This window comes from Mobula hypostoma, chromosome 16, assembly GCF_963921235.1.
Source record: "Mobula hypostoma chromosome 16, sMobHyp1.1, whole genome shotgun sequence".
NCBI classification, from domain to species: Eukaryota; Metazoa; Chordata; class Chondrichthyes; order Myliobatiformes; family Myliobatidae; genus Mobula; species Mobula hypostoma.
In genome coordinates, this window is record NC_086112.1 from 31,842,248 (window position 1) to 31,866,134 (window position 23,887).

Below are 23,887 nucleotides of genomic sequence, written 5' to 3' on the forward strand. Positions count from 1 at the left end.
AGTGCTGGGGAAGTACTACATGAGATCTACAGTGCAATCTGTGACCGCCAAGCCACACATCCCAACAGTTTCTTTATTGTTGCTGGCAACTTCAACCATGTTAACGTAAAAACAGTCCTGCCTAAGTTCTATAATTGCGTTGACTTTGCTCTGAGGGGTGGAAACACATTAGACCTGCTACATGCCAACATCTGTAATGCATACAAGGCTGCTCCTTGCTCCCACCTTGGATACTCTGACCACTTTTCTATTAGGCTAATTCCTGCATACAGACCACTGAATAAACGAGTCAAAGCAATTCAAAGGGAGATAAAGACCTGGCCAGAAGGAGCAACCTCAGCATTATAGGACTGTTGCCTTCAATTTGGAGAATAAAAAGAGCTCTTAGGTCAACAAGAGTTGAGTTTTCCCATGCCATCAGGAAGTCAAAACAAAATTATTCACAGAAAATATATAGCAATTTCTGTGACACCTGAGACACAAGGTGCATATGGCAGAGCATTCAGACCATAACGAACTACAAGTCCATCTTGTGCATCAATGACAGTGTCGCCTCTCTTCCTGAGAGGTTAAATGTCTTTTACACACAGTTTGATACACAGAATGATGTGCCAGCATGGAATGTCTCCCCCCCCCCAAAAAAAAGCGGACACTGTCTAGCCACAGCTGATGTGAGGGAAAACTCTCACGGTCAACTCATGTAAAGCTGCATGGCCTGATAGCATTCATGGTCAGATGCTCAGTAAGTTAACAGAGGTTCTGACAGACTTCTTCAACATCTCACTGGAACAGTCCACTGTCCCCTCGGGCTTCAAGGTAGCCATCATCATCCCAGTGCCCAAGAGAGCAAATGGTAACCTTCCAGTCTTACTGATGGAGGGAGGGAAGGAACGTACGTCGACTCAGACCATGAAAGGCCTGCGTCAGGCATCTTCATGCCTTACAAGGAGCAGATTGGAAGTCTGTGTGGGGCACCGCTCCTCGCACAGACTAGTGCAATGTGTGATTAAGTGCCTTGCTCAAGGGCACAAACACGCTGCCACAGCTGAGGCTCGAACTAGCGACCTTGAGATAACTAGACGAACGCCTTAACCACTTAGCCATGTGCCCAAAATTATTATTGTTGAGGTCTTACTGACCTCAACAATAATGAAGTTCTTTGAGTGGCTAGTTGTGGATTACATTAAATCCCATTTTCCTGCTACACTTGATCTTTTACAGTTTGCTTATCACTCAGATCAGTCCACTGGTGATACCATAGCCTCTGCCCTCCACTCCATCCTGTCCCACCAAAAAAATGGTGTCTCATACACCAGGATGCTGTTTATGAACTTCAACTTGGCATTTAAAATAATCACCCTCAGAAGCTGGTGGGTAATCTGTCCTAGTTGGTCTCAACATCTCTCTCGGTAACTGTATCCTGGACTTCTTGACAAAAAAAAGTCAGTCCATGTTGGCAGCAACATCTCTAGCTCCATTTCTCTGAGCACTGGTGACCCCAGGGCTGCATGCTCAGCCCACTGCAGCCTGATTCTCAACATGGATAAGACTAAAGAGATGACTATGGACTTTAGATAGGTGCAAGCTGATCACGCCATACTGCACATGAATAGCTCCTCCATAGAGAGAGTTCAGCTTCTGGAAATACACAGAAAGCACAATCTTACCAGGTCCCTCATCACCACCTCTTTAGTCAAGCACAGCAACATCTCCACTTCCTGAGGAGATAGAGGCAAGCAATGCTTCCCTCACCCATTCCCACACACCAATTCTAATCAATTTTTCCAAGAGCAATATTAAGAGTGTCCTGACCAGCTGTATCACCATCTGGTAGTGGAATTGCAAGGCATCAGACTCCAAGACCCTTCAATAATTGTGAGGTATCATCAGGGTCTCTCTTCTACCCATCAAAGATATTTTTGAGGAGTGCTGCATACACACAGCTCTTAGCATTGTTGAGGATCTCTCCCATCCAACTCATAATGTCTTTAATCCCCTACCATCCAGCAGGAGGTACCGTAGTATTACGATAGGATACAGTTTCTTCCAGCCAGGCTGAGAGACCACTGAATTTTCTGCCACCACCCAATCTCATCACATATGAAGTGCCAAAAGCATTATACTGTTTACTTTTTAGCTTGTGTCATAAATGCATCTTACGCTAAATGTTAATCTTATGGAATATATTGTATTATTTGTTAATTTATTTGTGATAATATTACTTTACATGTATTGTAAGAGTTATATATACAGTGTTATGCACCTGGTCTGGAGAAACGCTGTTTCATTTGGTAGTATACATGGATTGGTTGAATGACAATAAACTTGTATTGAAATTTGAACTAGCAAATCAAAAAGGGCTTTCAGAAGTGTCTTTAACCAGAGTAAAAAGTAACAATTGCGATGTCTTAAGTGCAAGCCACAGAAGCTCAGAAAGGGATAAAAGGATAACTGGTATTATCCACTGTTTTATTCCTATCTGCAAAACCAAGGTCATACTTTCAAATACAAATAAGGACAACACAAAAAGCAAACCAGACACTTAATGCAGAAGAATACAGAACAGGAACAGAACCTACAGGCTACAATGCTGTGGCAAATTAATTAAATTAGTAATCAAACACCCAAATTTCAGCCTCCATACTTGTTTATTTGCTACATATTCATTGGCCTCTCAAAGAGCCTCTTGAACACCTCTATCAAATTTGCCTCCACCACCACCCCAGGCAGCACATCCCATGCACCCACCACTCTCACACATCTTCAAACTCACAGACTCTCACCCTAAACGCATGCCCTAGATTTAGACACTTCAACCATGGTAAAAAGATAACAGCTGTCCACTCTATCAATGCCTCCCATAATCTTATAAACCTCTGTCAGATCTCACTCACCCTCTGTCACTCCAGAGAAAACAACCCAAGTTTGTTCAAACTCTTGTGAAAGCTCATGCCCTCTTGTCTAGACGACATCCTGATAAACCTCTTCTGTATCCTCTCCAAACCTTCAACATCTTTCTTAGTATGGGGGTGACCAGATCTGAACGTAATACTCCAGTTGCAAACTAAAGCTGCACACAACTTCCCAACTCAAATTCAGTTCCTCAACTAACAAAGGCAAGCATGGTCATGTTTTTTAATTACCATTCTACCAACCTGTGCAACCGCTTTCAGGGACCTATGAACTGGTGTCCCAAGATCCCTCTGCACATCAATACTGTTAAGGGTCTTGTCATTTACAGTGTACTGTCTCTCTTCATTTTATATTCCATGGTGCCACCCAAATTTTTGGCTGGGTTAAACTCCATCTGCTATTTCACTGCCCATATATACAAATGATCTACTGTACATCCCATTGTGTCCTTTGCCAGTCTTCTGCACTGTAAACACCACCAATTTTCATATTGTCTGCAAAATTAATAACCCACCCTTATATACTTTCATCAAGGTCATTTGTGTGCATGACAAACCACCAAGGTCCCAGCACAGATAGCTGCAGAACACCACTAGTAACAGACTTCCAGTCTGAATAAGTCTCATCGAATGTTGAATAGAGCATCAGTCCTATCCTCCGTACAAGCTGTTGAATTCAGTGACAAATTGAAAATGCACAAGTTATTAATAATTTTCCAAGGAAAATTTTTTTTAAAGTCTAACAGAAAACTTAAGTATTTAGTTTTTTTTAATGAAAAGGCAGACATGGAGACAAAGAGTTAATGAGAATATTCCCATGAGCAAGGCATTATATACTCAGAGCTCACCTTCCAACGAAAAGAAGGCAGAATGCACTGAAGAGCATCTAAGCAACAAAATTCAGAGATGGTATTGCAACTCTAAAGTTGGAGAAGATTCTAATAGGGTTTAAAACACAAAACAATAAATATACAGTGCTTATAAAAAAAAAGTAATCAATCCCCCAGAGGCTCTCATGTTTTACAACATTGAATCACAGTGTGTTTAATTTAGCTTTTTTGATATCAATCACCAGAAAAGACTCTCTTTTTTTTAAATTTTATTTTTATTTGGATAACGAATTCACAAATATCATGCACTTTTTTCACACATATAACCTTTTCCATTTTTTTATATGTATAAAACTACAATTATTTATACATTCTTAAGTACACATTGAGATGATATAAAAGGAAAATAAACATTTAAATAGATGATTATGTACTGTGGTAAATCTAACCTATTAGGCTAAGTAATGAAATTAGTTGTTAAGAAAAATGGTAATAATAGTTTCCATACAACCCTTCTGGACCATTTCCACTGGTCCAAAATGTTGCATACAAGCCTATATACCAACCATTGTAGGTGTTTATAGCCCAATTTACTCGTGCTTGTTCCTGCCCGCAGACATAATTATCCAATCCCTATGTACTTATTTACTTAATTTTTTCATTTTTTTTATCCCTTTCCCAAATCTTTCCCTTTACTTGTGTTAATTCTCTATTTTCCAAAAAAAAACAAACATTTAGACTAGGGGTGCTTACGTTAGCAATATTACTGTGTTGATGAGAAGAGCAATATAAATCATTAGGAGAGTCATCTAAAGTCTGCTCGCATTGAGGTTATATATTCAATCCATTTATTCCAGATTTGATAAAATGTTTCTTTTTGAGTTCTCAGGGAGTAAGTCAACTTTTCCATTTTAAATATTTCCAAGATAATTTCGTACCAATCTTCTAATGTAGGTGGTATTGGATTTAGCCATTTTCTAGTGATTGATTTCTTACTTGCCACTAAGAGGGCCTGCAGCAACTTTATATCTTCCTTCTGTTCAAGGAACAATACATGCCCCAAATAGAGCGTCTCAAAGTTCAGAGGTATCTGGGACCTAAGTACCTTAACTAATGTTCTATGAATACCTTCCCAAAATAGACTTAATTTAGGGCAATCCCAGAAAATATGAAAATGATTTGCCTCCTTGGAGCCGCACCTTCTCCAACACATCACATTCGTATCTTTATATTTTTCCTGATATGGGGTCTTGAAGTATCTTATAATGTTTTTCCAACAATGTTCTCTCCAAGTCAAAGAATTAGTCGAGGACCATTGAAAGCTGCAGATTTTCCCCCAAGCCTCCTCTGAAAGTACCAACCCCGCTTCTTTCTCCCACTTCTCTTTAATATACAGTGTATTTACATTTTTAGCATGGGAGAGTGCATTATATAGGCAAGAAACTGATTTACTAGGTATTGAACTGCAAGCCGAATTCAGAATCTTGAAAAATTCTAATTCTACTGTTGATAGGTCTGTATATCTACAACTCTGGTTAACATAGTTTCGTAATTGAAGGTACCTAAAAAAGTCATTATGTTTTAGGCCATGTTTGTCCTGCAGGATTTGGAAACTTTGTAATACTCTTTTATCTATAAATGAGAGGTAGGTTGTAAGACCTTTCTTTATCCATAGCTCAAATCTTTTATCTCCTCTGTTGGGAAGGAATTCGGTATCATATGCACACCATCTAAACAGTTTTAGCATGTTATTAATTCCACATGAATTAACCACCTTCTGCCATACTTTTAATGTAAGATTTATCCAAGCATTATTAAATTTTTCCAACTGGGCCATCAATCCTTTGTCAGCTATTGAGGCCTGAAGAGGAAAACTGTCAACTAATCCAAATTCTATTTCCTTCCATCTAGCCTTATATTCCCTATTACACCAATATAACAGAGGGGTTATCTGTGAGGCATAAAAATAATTTCTCAGGCAAGGAAGAACCATACCTCCTCTTTCCTTCCCTAACTGTAAGGTGTTATATCGAATTCTAGGTTTCCTTCCTTGCCAAATGAAGCAGGAAATCCATTTGTCCCATTCCCTGAATTGATTATCATCCACCTCCACTGGTAAGGTACGGAAAAGATATAATAACCGAGGAAGAATATTCATTTTTATAGTATTTATCCTTGAATTTAAACTTAAAAAGGGGATAAGATTCCATCTATGCATATCTGCTTTTATCTCTGAGATTAATGGCCCATAATTTACCTGTGACAGTGTTGAAAGATCCTTCGGCAGGGTTATTCCTAAATATTTTAATGATTTAGCTTCCCACTTAAGATGGTATGTATCCTGCAATTTTTTGGATGGTGTATAATTTAGGGACATAACCTGCGTTTTCTTTACATTTATTTTATAACCTGATATTTTCCCAAAGTCATCCAACAGTGTAAACAATCCTATAAATGATTTTTCTGGTTCACTCAGATAGACCAAAACATCATCTGCGAATAACGCCACTTTCTGTTCAATCCCTGCCACCTTGATACCTTTTACGATTTCGCTCTGTCTTATTAGTTGGGCAAGTGGTTCAATATATAGCGCAAAACGGAGAGGAGAAATTGGGCATCCCTGTCTAGTGCCTCTCTCTAAGATGAAGGAGTCAGAGAGGTCCCCATTTATCTTAATTCGGGCTAGAAAAGACTCTTTCATGTCAAAGTGAAAGCAGATTTCTACGAAGTTATCTAAATTAATTACAAAAACAAAACACAAAATAATTGATTGCATAAGTATTCACTCCCTTTAATATGACACTCCAAATCATCCCTGGTTCAGCCAATTGGTTTCAGAAGTCACATAATTAGATAAATGGAGTTCACCTGTGTGCAGACAAAGTGTTTCAATTGATTGTAGTAAAAATACTCCTGTAGCTGGAAGGTCCAACCGCTGCTGAGTCAGTATCCTGGCAAAAACTATACCATGAACACAAAAGAACACTCCAGGCAACTCCATGAAAAGGTTATTGAAAAGCACAAGTCAGGAGATGGACACAAGTAAATTTCCAAGTCACTGAATATCCCTTGTAGTACAGTTAAGTCAATCATCAGGAAATGGAAAGAATATAGCACAGCTGTAAATCTGTCTAGATCAGGCTGTCCTCAAAAACTGAGTGACCATGCAAGAAAGGGACCAGTGAGGGAGGTCACCAAGAGACCCATAACAACTCTGGAGGAGTTACAAGCTCAGTGGCTGAGATGATAGAGACTGGAGAGACTGCGCATCCAACTGTTGCCCAGATGCTTCACCAGTCGCAGCTTTATGGGAGAGTGGCAAAGAGAAAGCCACTGTTGAAAAAAACTCACATGAAATCTTGGCTAGAGTTTGCCAGAATGCAAGTGGGAGACTATGAAGTCAGCTGGAAGGATGTTCTGTAGTCTGATGAAACCAAAATTGAGGTTTCTAGCCATCACACTAAACACTATATTTGCCAAACACCACACATCCAAAACACATCATCCCTACCTTGAAGCATGGTGGTGGCTGCATCATGCTGTGGGGATGCTTCACTGCAGTAGGCTCATGAAGATAGAGGGCAAAATGAATGCAGCAAAATACCGGGAAATCCTGGAGGAAAACCTAATGCAGCCTGCAAGAGAACTGCAACTTGGGAGATTTGTGTTCCAGCAAGACAATGACCCCAAGCACTAAAGCCAAATCTATACAGGAACAGCTTAAAAGCAATAAAATTAATGTTCTGGAGTGGGCAAATCAGAATCCAGATCTCAAACCAATTGAGAATTTGTGGCTGGACTTGAAAAGGGCTGTTCACTCACCATCCCTATGCAATCTGACAGAGCTTGAGCAGTTTTGTAAAGAAGAATAGCTATAATTACTGCTAAAGGTGCATCTACTAAATACTGACTTGAAGGGAATGAGTAATTATGCAATCAATTATTGTTTAATAATTGTAATCAATTTAGAACAATTTGTAGAAATTTGTTTTCACTGTGACACAATACTCTTTTCTTTTGATTAGCGTCAAAAAGCCAAATTAAGTACACTGTAATTCAATGTTATCAAACAATAAAACATGAAAACTTCTGGGGGTGGGTGAATACTTTTTATAGGCACTGTATTTGGTAAGTTATTACTTTGGATACAAAAATAATCCTAATGACAAGATTTCCTAATATTCAAGTCAGAAGTTTATTTTCATTTACTCATCATTTATTTCCCAATCCCAAATCCATCTATGTGGCTTCTAAGGCTACTTCAAAGGGCAAATGACAAGTTGATCACATAGGACTGAAGACACATTTAGAACAAGCTAGATGGACTTCCATCTTTAGCTAAAGTACATTGGTAAACTTTTCAGCATCAATAAGACAATCTGGTAGATTTTTTTTGTCATTACCAATGCCTTTATTTGTAGTTCCAGATTAATAGAATTAAATTAATTTAAATCCCAAATTGAATTTGAATTTGGTCTCAAGATTGTTAAGATCTCAAGACGCCTCAATGATTAGTCCCGTAATGTAATTAATATATCTTGTGAACTGAAGTATAAAATAAAAACTTTACCTGCAGGCTTGGTTGAGCAGCTAAGAATAAACGTAGAATTTCTCTTTGACTACGAATCTTCACTGAAGCTCGTTCAGGTGCAAAATTTGGGTTTATCAGATCAGTGAAAGGATCATTGGTGACATCATTTCCCAGCAAAGTATAGTAAAAGAAAAATTCAGGTCTTTCATCTGGCAGCTTAATTGTGCTTGGAATTAACTAAGAATAACACAAAGGGAAAAAAATACTCATTTATATGAAAGGATTTTTGCATAAATGTCTATGAATGGAAAAATATTTTGTTTGGTGCTTTAAAAATTAAATATCAATACATTATCAACCTCTCGTGCTCACTTATCAAATAAATGAAGAAGCCATTAGTTTTTCCCCACATTACAGAAGATATTTTCTTAACTCAATTGCAAGTTAGGCATTCCAGAGTTATGACTGCATCAGAAAATTGTCAAATGTGTCAAAGTTACAAACAGACCGAGATTTAAACAAACATTTAAATTGAATTGATGTTCAATTCATGAATACTTATTCTAATGCTGATTGACTCTGTAGAACGTGTCCTTGATTTACAAAGTTTTTCTCACTACAACAGTGGCACTCTCTGACTATAATGTACTTTGCTGAGTACTTCTTCCCAGACCTTGATGACTTTTGAAGATCACAACACACTACTTGTAATGGGGATTCATCTGGATGAATTCTGTGTACAAGGTAACTTCAAAATGCCGATACAGTTCTGAACACAAGGACGAAGTCATAAAAAGCATGCAATGGATCAATCAGCCCCTTAAACCAATAAGATCATGACTGATCATGTCCTGGCCTCAACACCACTTTCCTGCTCTCTCTCTATACCATTTCACTACCAAGTGGTACAAATATCTAAACCTGCTTTGAATATGTCTGATGGCTCTTCCTTCATAGGTTTGTGGTTGAGAATTTCAATGAGCTGCAACCCTCACAAAAAATTCTTCATTTTCCTTAAGCAATTAAACATTTCCTTCCTGCCCCTTCTACACCAAGTCTCACTAATAGCTACAATGTCATAATTCCACATGCTGATCCATGCCCTAAGCTCATCCACCTTTCCCATAATATTCCTTGCATTGAAAAAGTTGCAGCTCAAAACATTAGTCCCACCATGCTCAACATTTAGATTCCTAATGTTGCATGTAGACTTAGCATCTTTCTCCACAACCACTTCACTATCTGTTCTGATGCTCGGATTCCCATCCCTGCAACTCTAGCTTAAACCACCCCAACGAACCACGAGCAAACCTTCCTGCAATTAGTCCTCTTTCAGTCTTTCAGGTGCAAACCATCCCTCACGTACAGGTCCCACCTTCCCTGTAAGAGAGCCCAATGGGTCAAAATCTCTTGCATCAACTCTTTGAGCCATATGTTAAACTGTATAACCTTCCTATTTCTGGCCTCACTAGCACATGGAATGGGTAGTAATCCTGAGATCAGAACCCTGAAGATATTGTCACTTAACTTAGCACCCAATTCCCTGAAATCACTTTGCAGGACTTCGGCACCCCTCCTACCCTTGTCATTGGTACCGATATGGACCATGTGCCTCTTGCTGCTCGCCTTCCCACTTAAGAATGCTGTGAACTCGATTCAAGATATCCCTGATCTGAGAATCTTATTTTCGTCCACAGGACCTTCTGTTCCCTGAACCAACAAATCCCCTACAAAACACCATAGCTCGTCTCTTCTCCCCACTTCCCTTCTGAGCCACAGAGCCAGACTCTGCCAGACACCTGACGGCTGTGACTTTCCTTTACTAGGCCATTACCCCACAACCCCCCAACAGTATCCAAAGTGACATACCTGTTGTTGAGGGGAATGGCCATAGGGATACTCTGCACTGGCTGCCTATCCGATTTCCCTCTCCTGATGGTCACCCGGTTATCTGTGTCCCGTACCTTGGGACACAGGTAACTATCTCCCTGTGTGTCCTGTCTATCAACCCCTTAACCATCCAAATGATCCGGAGTTCATCCAGTTCCAGCTCCTTAACACAGTCTGTTAGAAGCTGCAGCTGGACACACTTTTTGCAGGTGTAGTCATCAAGGACACACAAGAGGAGCATTCCAGTTTCCTTCGTGGCATTCCCACTGCTCTAAATATGCAAGAAATACAAAAAAGAATAAATAATGGAAAAAAAGTCCACCTAAGGCCTGCCGTCTCCTCACCAAAGCTTGGCCTGAGATCACAAGCCTCAAACTCCCCACTCCAACAATGGCCCACTCACACAATAGCCGCTCCACTTAAACCAAAACTTTTTTTTATTGGTCCTTGCCAAGTGATTAATTATGCACAATCTGATGTGTCTTTGGGACCGTGGCGCACAAATATGCTGACTGTCCCTGCTCGCTTCTTTTAAACTCTCTCTCCCTCCAAGCAATCTGGTGTCTCCTTGAGACTGTGGATCACAAAATATGCCTTCTGCTTCCACTTGCTTCTTTTGAACTCTACTAAGCAATACGGTATCTCCTCGGGTCTGTGGTGTGCAAAATAGCACATGCTGATCGAGATTCCCATCTGAGCTACATCTATTTGCTTGTGTTTGACACATACTGCTTAAACCAGGGTTCCCCAACCTATTTTATGCCTTGGACCAATACCATTAAGCAAGGGGTCCATTGGGTCCCAGGTTATGAACTCCTGTTCTAAATATTTCCTATCCATGCCCCTGTGCAAGTGCTTTTTAAATGTTGTTAATATACCTGCTTCATCCAGTTCCAGTGACAGCTCATTCCATGTATTAACCACCTCTGGGTAAAAATGTTCCCCCTCAAGTTCCTATTACATCTCTCCCCTCTCACCTGAACTACGTGCCTCATGATTTTATACACCTCAAAAATAGTATATCTCAGCCTCCAATGACAAAAGTTGCAACCTGCTCAACCTCTCTCCACAACTCAGTCAAGTCCTGGCAACATCTTCGTAAGCCTTCTATACACACTTTCCAACTTAATGACACATTTCCTGTGGTAGGGTGACCAAAACCAAAGAATATTCCAAATGTGGCCTCACCAACATCTTTCACAACTGCAACATTATGTCCCAACTTCTACTTAGTGCTCTGATTTATGAAGGCCAGTGTACCAAAAGGCTTCTACCTCATCCCATCTATCCATGATGCAACTTTCAGAAAACCATGTACTTGTACATTTTCACCCTTCTGTTGTGCAACACTCCGCAGGGTCTTCTCACTCACTCAAAAAGTCCTAACCTCACACTTATCTGAGATTGGAGGGAGGAGAAGATGGCAGCGCGATGCAGCGCATGCGGCCGTTCCAAATGAATATCGATATGTGTAACTAGGGGTGCCATGCGCAATCTGGATTTGATGGGGACAGCCTTGAGAAAGCGCAGAGGAACATCTGGAGAAGCTTCTGAAATGCCTGCTTCGCTGCCGCTGCTACTGTGCAATCGAGAACCTCGAGAGACGAAGGCCCCAAATCCTCGGCTTTTCGTATCGCCTGTTGCCGGGGCCAGGGTCGAAACGCTCGGCACAGATGCTGCTCGCTGTCGAATAGGTGGTCGGAGGCCCGGAGTTTTTGGGACGGACTCGGAGTCAGACTGTGGTCAGATGCTTCGGGGATGCTGCTTCGGCAAGTTGGCGGCGTTGGAGGATTACCGTCTGTGTGAGATGATGGGACTTCCGAGAGACTCCGAGATTTTTACTGTGCCATGGTCTGTTCTTATCAAATTACTGTATTGCTTTGCACTGTTGTAACTATATGTTATAATTATGTGGTTTTTGTTAGTTTTCAAGTCGGTTTGTCATGTATTTTTGTGATATCATTCTGGAAAAATATTTTTATCATTTCTTAATGCATGCATTACTAAATGACAATAAAAGGGGACTGTGTGTCCTCATAATCATAATAAGCTTTTTCTGTCATTCTTTAGTGCAGTTAACCAGCTGATCAAGATCTCTCTGTAAATCCCAATAACCATTTTCATTGCCTGCAAGACCCATTTTATTATCTACAAATTTACTAATCATATCTGTAATTCTCATTCAAATTATTGATAGAGATAACAGACAGCTGTGGCACTACCACAGATCCCTGGTGAACACCACTAGTTACAACCTGCAGTCCAAAAATCAGCCTTCACCATCACTCTTTGCTTTATACCATCAGGTCAATTGGGTATCCAGTTAGCTAGTTCTCCATGGATCCCACACATTCTAACTTACCAAAATAGCCTACATGTGAAATCTTAGCTAAGCCCCTACTGAAGTCCATATAAACTACGTCTACTACCCTGCCCTCATCAACTTTCTCAGTTACTTCTACAAAGAAACTCAATCAAATTTGTGAGACGTAATTCCCCTGCAGAGCTGTGCTGACTACTCCAAATCAACGCCATCTTTCCAAATTCATATCTATCTTATCCCATAAAATACCCTCTAGTATCTTAGTTACCACACATATTAGACTTACTGCCCTCAAATTTCCAGCTTTCTTTGTGCAACCCATCTCAAATAAATGCATTGCGTTAGCCAACCTTCAGTATTCTCTTACTTTGCCCATCACATATGATAACATAGCCATGAGAATAAGTCGCCAGGGCTCCCACAATTTCTTCAACTATTCATAGTGAGAGATGAGGCCCCAGAGATTTATCTATTTTCTAACGTCTTAAGACATTCAATACCACCTCTGTTGTAACACAGACTATTCCAAAGATATCCCCGTTAACTATCCCAAGTTCTTAAGTTTTCATGTCTTTCCTGATGGTAAAGCACATTTAACAATGTCTAAAAAATTCTGCAGGAATGCAACCTTTTCATTAATCAAGCAACACTGGCACATTACTGCTAAATATATCTCTAAATTGTGTAAAAATCACAGTGAAACACAAAATTCAAAGGTAATAACCTGACTAATATTTCATATTTTTGCTTCTAATATTGTCACCAACCTGTTCTAGTTGCGTTGCAAATGCAATGGTCACAGAAAGCACAAAGAAATCAGTACAGTATTCTGCCGGACCGATCTGATAATAGCTTTCTTCTTCATTCAGAATTGCTGTTAGAGATTTGGGGTTTACATCCAGCAAGGAAGGCGGCAACGTTTCAATCACTATGAAATATGAAAGTAGCAGAGAAGGGACTTTGATTTTTCTTAATTTTTCAATAGTTACTTTAAACCTAAAGTTAATAATTTAACATGTAATAAATACTTTATAGACATGAATAAACTACATATTGAAAAATGATTCACCCAAAAGTTCAGCAAGTTAGATCAATTCTAAAAATAAAAATTCCAAATAAGCCATTGAATTTAATGCCAAACAGCAAACACATTTTGAATTTAAAATGTTTAAGGATACACATCTTTAACATCAATCTACTTTCTCCATAAAGTCATTAAATAATAATTTTAAACAAGCACAGAATTATGGTAGACAAAAAAAACTGTTACCCTCTGCAGCACTTGTAATTAACAAATTAAAAAGGATGAGAAAAAATACCAGCTAAACAACAGACAAGTGAAAGCAGCAGAACTGAATATTTTGTTTCCTTATGGCAGCGGTCCCCAACCACCGGGCCGCAAAACATCTGCTATCTGCTGTAAGGAAACGATATGAGTCAGCTGCACCTTTCCTCATTCCCTGTCACGCCCACTGTTGAACTTGAACATAGGGTTACCAACTGTCCTATATTTGCTGGGACATCCCGTATATTGGGCTAAATTGGTTTGTCCCGTATTTCCCCTGCTAAGGTAGAGCGTTCCTATGAAACCTTTCGTGCCGAAATGGCATGAAGCAAGAAGCAATTACCATTAATTTATATGAGAAAAATTCTTGAGCATTCCCAGACCCAAAAAATAACCTAACAAATCATACCAAATAACACATAAAACCGAAAATAAATAACACTAACATATAGTAAAAGCAGGAATGATATGATAAATACACAGCCTACATAAAGTAGAAATAATGTATGTACAGCAGAGTTGGGAAGATGAAGGCAAAACTGATTTGTGGGGGAAAAAAAAATCAGCACGTACGCGCATGCGCACATCACATGTGCACACAGGTGCCCGCGCAAGGCTTCATGGTCATGGTAGTCCTTCCTGGGGTAAAGTGTCCCAGGATTTGACTGCTACTTTTGTCCCTTATTTGGGAGTGAGAAAGTTGGCAACCCTAACTGTATAAGACATGTTGAGGTGAGTTTAACCCTACTTGAACCCCACCCCCCCACCCCCGGTCGGCCGGTCCACAAGAATATTGTCAATATTAAACCGGTCCACAGTGCGAAAAAGATTGGGGACCCCTGCCTTATGGAATGAAAGCAGTGACATCACACTTATTAGACTGGAACCTTCCAACATGTGCAATTGAAATCTTTACTAATTTTATTCCATTCCACCAATACAGACCTCATGAGGAGTAACAATAAAGCCTCTGTCTGATCGGAAGCCTCTGCATTCTTGCTTATACTTTGAAACCATGACACCAACAGCTTCTATGAAATCAGTGGCTATAGAAAAACCACTGACTCCTCTTACGGAGTCTCAGAATTGAGGATTATTGTTCACCATTCTAGTTCTGAGAAGCTGCAGATACCTGCGCACAATGTATTTAACACTCACTATTGTTTACTATCTATCACACGATCTTGACATAGCAAGGCCTTGACCTGAAGGCATATATCCTAAATGTTAGAATCAGCCTCTGCTTTAAAGACTTAGCCAAGACATGTGCATGCACACCATAATACATAGTAGTAGAATTAGGCCATTTGGCCCATTGAGCCTTCTCTGCCATTTCGTCATGGCTGATCCATTTTTCTCATCACAGCCCCAATCTCCTGCCTTTCACCCCCCGCCCCGAGTATCCCATAATGTCCTAACCAATCAAAAATAAATCAACCCCTGCCTTAAATAAACATAAAGACTTGGCCTCCACAACTGCCTGTGGCAACAAGTTCCACAGATTCACCATTTAAGAAATTCCGCCATATCTCTGTTCTAAAAGGACGCCCCTCTTTTCTGAAGCTGTCCTCTGGTCTTAGACTCTCAGTGGAAACTTCCTCTCCACATCCACTCTATCATGGCCTTTCACCATTTGATATGTTTCAATAAGGTCACCCTTCATTCTTCTGAATTCCAGTGAATACAGAGCCATCAAACGCTCTACATATGACAAGCTGTTGAAACCTGGAATCATTTTTGTGAACCTCCTTTGAACCCTCTCCAGTCCCGGCACATTTCTCTCCAGTTTCAGCACATCCTTCCTCAGATAAGGGACCCAAAACTGTTCACAATACTCCAAGTGAGGCCTCTGAGTGCTTTATAAAGTCTCAGCATTACATCCTTGCTTTTATATTCCAGTCCTCTTGTAATGAATGCTAATACCACACACTCTGACCACACACAACTTAACTGTAACTTTTATTTCAACCCCTCCTTCCCTCCCTCTCACCAACTCTTAACCCTTATGTCTAATAATGAGGAGGAGAAGATGGCGACGCAACGCGCAGCGGCCACTCCAGTGAATGATATCTGTAATCTGTCAAGTAGGGTGCCGTGCACAATCCTGACTTGATGGAGACAGACATAACAGCATGGAGGAACATCTGGAGAAACTCCCGAAATGCCTTCTTTGCTGCCGCTGCTACTGTGTGATCCAGAATCTCCGGAGAAAGCCCCGAGTCCTCGGCTTTGCCTGTTTCAACGGCTGGGACAGGGTCAAAGCACTCGGCAGAGATGGGGCTCGGTGTCGGAGACTCGAAGTTTTCGGACGGACTCAGAGTTGGCTGTGGTCGGGTGCTTCCAATGCATCGGCAGTTGTCGGCGCCTGGAGGTCTATGGCAGGGAGAGTTTCTCCCTTCTGCCGCCTGCTATCGGGACTATCGGAAATTTAAGACTTTTTTTTAACCATGCCAATGGTCTGCTCTTTATCAAATTACGGTATTGCTTTGCACTGTTGTAACTATATGTTATAATTATGTGGTCTTGTCAGTGTTAGTCTTTGGTTTGCCCTGTTTTTTTTGTGGTATCATTCTGGAGGAACATTGTATCATTTTTTAATGCACGCGTTTCTAAACGACAATAAACGAGGACTGAGTGTCCTCATAATCTAAAAATCTAATACCCTTCCCTTTTGTCTCTGTCTTGCTCCATTCTCTCACATCCCTCCCTACATCCAGTTGCTGATTGTTTGTTGTCTCTTCAAGGCCACTTCCCCAATCCCAAGCACATTCTCACATTAGTCAGTGTGCAGGTTGGTGGATTCAGCAGACAGCTCCCCAGCAATACAGGAACATGCGTACTGTGGAAATGGGAGCAAGTCACCATCACAGCATACACCAGAGGACCTTTGCCTCCCACACTCGCCTCACAAAGGTGATAAATTTTGGTTGACTTTACATGGCTTTGTCTTATTGGAATGGAGAACAATTTAATTCTGCTTCAATTATCTTAACATGAAAGCTAAGACAGGCCAAGTAAATTTAATGCTTCTCAAACACTGGATGTGGTGATAGGCACCTAATTTTAACACTCAGTAATATTACTTTGTTATGTTCTGCACTATCAACACCCTGAAAGTCATCATGGACCAGAAACTCAATAAAACCAGCCATATAAGCATTGTGGCTATGAGAATAGGCCAGAAGCTGGATATCCTGTGGTTAAGTTGCTCACCACGAGCCCACAAAAACCTTCAATTACCTACAACCTACACAAAGGTATATTTTCCACACGAATGAGGCTGTATCATGAAGCAAAACAGCTGATACATTGTTGACTGTACCTCTACAATGACTTATATCACCTAGGGGGACAAGAGCATGTGATGTATGGAAATAACCACATCATTGTTACCCACCAGGGTCCACACCATTCTGACTTGGGAATATCATTAGTCACTAACTATGATGGCTGTAAATCCCAGGACTTCCTAACCAACTGAATTCCAGGTGCGCCTTTGTGATGGACAGCACATAGTTAACACGCTCCTTACACACACACTTACACAAGTTGCCTTGTCATTCTGCTGTCGTTGCTCTGAGTTCAATATCACTTGCTCTCACTTCAATATCTTCCACTGTATATTCTCATAATGGGTCCAGAAACTGAGCTGATGTGCTCGGGTTGGCGCTACGGTGCCTTTCCCGCCATATATGGTGGAATAGTCCATTTCTTTGGTAATGGGGATATGTAAATGTGTATATGTTGTTTTGTATACTGTATTTAAGGTAGATACTTATGTTTATTTTGTAATATTGTTGTAACTACATTGTGCATCATATTCTAATTCATGTGTAGTCTTAAGTTAACTTTGTTAGTAATTAAAGATGGTATGTCCTAGTGCCTAAACAAAAACAGCTCTTTACCCTCAGTAGGTGAATAAGATCAGGGATGTCAGGAGTTCACACCTGGAGATGCTATTTGTTTTCTGGTGGATATCTTTTTGTTGTTTTTTGGCAGTTTTCTTTTCACAATTTTTGCTCATTTTTGTAAGCTTGCTTTTTGATGTACCTAACACCCTTGCACTAAAGTGCTGAGCAACTCCAGCCACATTTCCTTTGCTCATAACCCATGTATCTTAACAATCTTCAACAATTTTTCTTGTAGCCAATAGATATGATTTTGGCTATCCAATAGTTTTGCTGATGATATATTCTTAGCATGATATTTCAGAATTAAACTTAATCTTGATACTGATTCAAAGAACACCATTAATGACGAAGAAATACACCTACCTCTTCCCTCCCTTGGTGGTGCCTCTCTGGCTTTAAAAGCTTCCACTTGTGGCTTAGTATCAGTCTCCAATACGATGCCAATCTTGATCTCCGGTTTACTTTTTGTGTACTTGCTACTAAGCAAGGGATACCATTTAACTGCCTGCAGCAAAAATATCAAATTGATTATGAAATTCGTACTGGGAACACTGTACAACTTTTAAGATTTTATGGGTAGCAACACAAGCACTACTTGCTGCATTTTGATAAGTATGTACAGTACTTCAATAATGGCCTTTGGCTACATTGAGTTAGTAGCATTATGTAACCGATGCTAGAATATCTTTTATCCACAAAAGTCAAACACTTACTTGCAAAAAAAAAGCCATTAATGTTCATGTAAAAATACCATGTGGATTAGTAATCTGGTAAAAATAAGCATATTTTGAAATGTTTCCTTGGCACTTTAAATAAAACAAAGCAACACACCTGCTTACCCTCTTGAACAGACCTCAGATCCAAAATTATGTAGCCAACAGATTCCTTTGCTAATGTCAGAGAATCAATTGCATAACAATATAACTTGATTGGCGTCCGCTGTAACCTGCGAAGGAGCCACACATCTGTATATTAGGTACACTTAATTGCAAGATAATGAAGTAAATCAGTTAGGGATAGTACCTCTAATTAGCAGGTGTAAGCTTTCATTAATGCAAAGAAAGCCGGCCAACTGAAGTGTCTAAATAACAACAAACAAGAAGAATCTGCAGATGCTGGAGATCCGATGCAACAACACCAAATAGTGGAGGAACTCAGAAGGCCAGGCAGCATCAGTCCTGAAGAAGGGTCACGTCCCGAAATGTTGACTATTTACTCTTTTCCATAGATGCTGCCTGGTCTGATGAGTTCCTCCAGCATTGTGTCTGTGTTGCTGTCTAAATAACTAAATAGTTTGGTAATTTGCAGCTGATTTCAAGGTATTAAATCAATAGGTTCTATTTGCTGCATAAAGCAAATATTATGTGCAAACAACTTCCACTTTTACTCGTTATCTGTACCTGTGCTGATATAACGATCTTCTGTCAAGTTCCCATGCAAGCTCTGTTACAAAGTCAGGCTGACTTTTATGGTCAACTGGATCTGTGGCAAGCAACTCTCCATCAAATCGGGCTTCTACGACTACTTTATGTCGATAACGTTTTGGAAAATATCGCCCTAAGACAGAGAGTCAACAGGAAGAGTGTTATAAGAATCCTAGATCAACAATTCCTTGATACCACACACCAGGAGGCAAATGTCGAATTTGTAGCTTGACTGTTTATGATTCAATCTCATTGTAAACCAGCAGCATTATAGAAAAATTAGATTCAAATAAAATTGCTGTTACCAACTGGTGAAAAAATTACATACACAACTTATTTATAAACTGAAATAGACTGGTCAAGTTGACATCTCAATGAAGTTTCACAAATAGTGAGTTTGGGGCCACATCTCTTCAGCGAGTTAAACCCAGGCAGTAAAAGAAAAAGGTGCCCAAAGTAAAGCAACACCCAGTTGTGCCATACTATTTGAAAAGATTATTTCAAGTACATACAGTGCGCTGGGTCACAATTACAAACATGAACATTTAAAATCTTTTCTTCTGGCTCTTATCATATACTGTTGTGTACCTTGCTGCACGGAAATGTGGCTCACTTGTACCATTTCCGACAGAACAGTCCGGCCCGATGGCTTTACCGTTCACTGTAAAGACAGGACAGCTAAGTCTTTTGAAGGTAGAGGAGGAGGAGTATGCTTTATGATTAATTTATCATGGTGCAGAGACGTGGCAGTTCTGTCTCAATGCTGCTCACCCGACTGAAACATCTAGCAATCAAATGTCATCCATTTTATGTGCCGAGGGAGTTTTCCACCATCATTCTATCATTCTGGTAGTGGTGTACATTCCACCTCAGAGCAATGTCAGGCAGGCACTGCAAAAGGTAAGCACCGCAATAGCAGTCACGAAGCAGCACACCTTCCCCATCATTGCTGGGGAATTCAATTCAACCAAGCCAGCTTGAATTAGTCTCTGAACAACCACGAACATATCAGCTGTGGAACAAAAGGAGCCAACACACTTGACCACTGTTAGTCGACCATCAAGAACACTTACCAAGCCATCCCATGCCCACACTTTGGAAATTACGATCTCCTGGCTGTACTCCTACTCTCAGCATTTAGGCAGTGACTAAAGTCTTCAGCACCAAAGATACGGACCAAGAAGGTACGGTCACGGGAGGTGGGGGGGGTGGGAGATGACTGCTTTGTGTTTGTGGACTGGATTATATTCAGGGACTCATCTTCAAATCTACATGATACTGCAGCATTCACCAGCTTTATCAAGACCTGTGTGGATGAGTGTGTGCCTTCGAGAACTTACTGACATATCTGAACCTAGGCTAGACAAGGGAGATGCAGTGGATGTTGTATATTTGGATTTTCAGAAGGCCTTTGACAAGGTGCCACACATGAGGCTGCTTAACAAGATAAGAGCCCATGGAATTATGGGAAAGTTACATACGTGGATAGAGCGTTGGCTGATTGGCAGGAAACAGAGAGTGGGAATAAAGGGATCCTAATCTGGTTGGCTGCCGGTTACCAGTGGTGTTCCACAGGGATCAGTGTTGGGGCCGCTTCTTTTTACATTGTACATCAACGATTTGGATTATGGAATAGATGGCTTTGTGGCTAAGTTTGCTGACGATACGAAGATAGGTGGAGGGGCCGGTAGTGCTGAGGAAACGGAGAGTCTGCAGAGAGACTTGGATAGATTGGAAGAATGCGCAGAGAAGTGGCAAATGAAGTACAATGTTGGTAAGTGTATGGTTATGCACTTTGGCAGAAAAAATAAACGGGCAGACTATTATTTAAATGGGGAAAGAATTCAAAGTTCTGAGATGCAACGGGACTTGGGAGTCCTCGTACAGGATTCCCTTAAAGTTAACCTCCAGGTTGAGTCAGTAGTGAAGAAGGCGAATGCAATGTTGGCATTCATTTCTAGAGGAATAGAGTATAGGAGCAGGGATGTGATGTTGAGGCTCTGTAAGGCGCTGGTGAGACCTCACTTGGAGTACTGTGGGCAGTTTTGATCTCCTTATTTAAGAAAGGATGTGCTGACGTTGGAGAGGGTACAGAGAAGATTCACTAGAATGATTCCGGGAATGAGAGGGTTAACATATGAGGAACGTTTGTTCGCTCTTGGACTGTATTCCTTGGAGTTTAGAAGAATGAGGGGAGACCTCATAGAAACATTTCGAATGTTAAAAAGCATGGACAGAGTGGATGTGGCAAAGTTGTTTCCCATGATGGGGGAGTCTAGTACGAGAGGGCATGACTTCAGGATTGAAGGGCGCCCTTTCAGAACAGAAATGTGAAAAAATTTTTTTAGTCAGAGGGTGGTGAATCTATGGAATTTGTTGCCATGGGCAGCAGCAAGTCATTGGGTGTCTTTAAGGCAGAGATTGATAGGTATCTGAGCAGCCAGGGCATCAAAGGTTATGGTGAGAAGGCGGGGCAGTGGGACTAAATAGGGTAAAATGGATCAGCTCATGATAAAATGGCGGAGCAGACTCAATGGGCCGAATGGCCTACTTCTGCTCCTTTGACTTATGGTCTTTGTCTTATGGTCAAAGTTGTGGATGATCTAGGAGATTCATTGTCTGCTGAATACTAGATGTGTGGCATAAAAGACTGTTGATCCAGAACTATACAAGTCCTCTTCAAGGGATCATTAGTGGAAAGGGTGAGTAGTTTCAAGTTCCCAGGTGTCAACATGTCTGGGTCCTACACATTGATACAAAGAAGGCACAACAGCTGTATTTCATTAGGAGTTTGAGGAGACTTGGTACATCATCAAAGAAACTTGCAAATTTCCACAGCACAGGAGTGAAAAAAGCTGCAGAAATTTGCAAACTCGGCCAGCTTCATCATGGGCACAGGCCTCCCCAGCGTTAAAGTTATCTTCAAAAGCCGATGCCTCAAGAAGGCAGCATTCATCAGTAAGGAACCCCATCACCCAGGACGTGGCCTCTTTTGATTGCTACTAACAAGGAGATGGTATAAGAGCAAGAAGACACACACTCCACATTTCACCAACAGCATCTTCCTTCCATCAGGTTTCTGGACAACGGAACCATGAACACTATCTCATTATTTTTTTCTCTTTCTTTTTGCAATACTTAATGTAATGGTGTTATCTATATTTCTTATTGTAATTTACAGTTTTTTTATTATTTTGTATTGCAATGTACTGCTACCACAAAACACAAATTTTCACAACAAATGCCAGTGATATTAAACCTGATTGATTCAAAAAACATCAGTGCAATGTATGAAGTTGTTATAAATAGAGCATACTGCTCAAAAACTTCAAACTGCATCATCTAACAACTACAGACAAGTGCTCATTATTACTTTCTTTCAGCATCACAGCTCAAATTGCTAAAGATAATTGCAATCTGTGGGGAAATTCATAATAGACCAGTGGACTATGCAGTAAACTAGCCATTCAAAACAGAGCATGCATGGATTAAAGTGCCAAATTTGGCCGCTAACAAAAATTGACCTCAATGTCTAGAAATCAGTAAAATGTAGCAGCATGATACCGTCAATTGCAAGAGTTGGGTAGCTTTGAAGAGATCAGAAATTATTCACTTTATTTACTAAAGACTAATGTAATTTTTATTTAACTTCTTCATCTGTTTCCAACATTGCATTTGAATAGAATGCTGCATTGTTTACATGGGAAATTTTGATAATACTTTGAATGCAATTACTTTTATGAAATAGTATTTGCAACTTTCACAGGAGGCTTCTAAACAATGTTAATGAGGAAAATTCATAGTGAATCACATTGCCCAGGAGGGGTATTCTAAAAAAAGTATAAATGCCGCACTGGACGGAAGAACTAAACCTTCAATTGGGGGTAGGGAGGTGCAGGGGCAAGAGCTAAGGTGGGGAGAAGAGACAAAAAGAATTTATGACCATAGGATTAGGTATAAAACTATGAAGGCAAGGTAAAGAGAGGTAATCGAAACAAAGTAGACAGTAGGGATGGAGGGGCAAAGCGATCCAAGTCTCATGAAAAGGAAACAAAAGTGGGGGGGGGGGAGACAGATCCAGCAACAAGGGGAAAATGTTTGCAGAGCTAGTAACAAGAAGCAAACAGTAAATAGGTAGCCCGACACGACAACAGTGAGCAAAGGAGATGGTGCCAACATTTTAAAAGGGGTGGGGGCAGATCCAGTGAAGGGGGGAGGGGGGAAGGGCCAGCAATTGAGAGCGGAGAAAGCGAGGGGTAAGGTGTTGGTGGGGAGCTGTCAGATCATGATCCCGGAAGCAGCAAGGAGGTGTGAACTGCGGCTGGGCTCCCTGCCTGCTCTTGGTGCCCCTTTTACCTTCCAGGACGGACACGACGATCAACAGCTGCTCCGACCTGGCACCCATCGTGCGGCGAAACGCTCCGCGTACCGAGCTAAAAGTCAATCGTCACTCAATGCCGGCTGCCCTACCTCCGCCGCACCCCCCACCGCCCTGCCCCCTCGGCCTTCAACTGCCCGCTGCTGCACCATCTTTTGCCGCCTCTGCGTTCAAAGAAGTCAACTTCCGGTCCCAACAGTCGCGGCCTAAACGGAAGTTGCGTTGGCGTTCCCACAGGCGCCCCCAGCAGGGCCACCGGTGCATTGTCGGCGGTAGCTTCTCTGGGAGGATTCTGCACCTCGTCCCGCACTCAATTAATCTTACATAATTGCGTAGCATTTGATTACAATTTGGGTGCATTGATAAAAATTGCATTCAATAGTGCAGAAAATCCACCGGTCAG

The 23,887-nt window shown here is 40.9% G+C and overlaps 1 protein-coding gene across 3 annotated transcripts in view; it reads right to left on the minus strand.

Moving 5' to 3' along the window:
- cep120 (centrosomal protein 120) overlaps positions 1-23,668 on the minus strand; it is a 95,646-nt gene extending 71,978 nt beyond the window's left edge. For all 3 annotated transcript variants that reach the window (XR_010020593.1, XM_063068718.1, XM_063068717.1), the window contains exons 1-6: positions 23,463-23,668; positions 19,083-19,239; positions 18,514-18,628; positions 18,046-18,187; positions 13,254-13,414; positions 8,313-8,510 (exon numbers count right to left, since the gene is read on the minus strand). Coding sequence is in view for 2 of the 3 variants with exons in the window: in XM_063068718.1 (XP_062924788.1) it covers positions 8,313-8,510; positions 13,254-13,414; positions 18,046-18,187; positions 18,514-18,628; positions 19,083-19,239; positions 23,463-23,511 (822 nt within the window). In the remaining variant the exon portion in view is untranslated. The remainder of the gene's footprint in view (positions 1-8,312; positions 8,511-13,253; positions 13,415-18,045; positions 18,188-18,513; positions 18,629-19,082; positions 19,240-23,462) is intronic.
- Between the last annotated feature and the right edge of the window lie 219 nt (positions 23,669-23,887).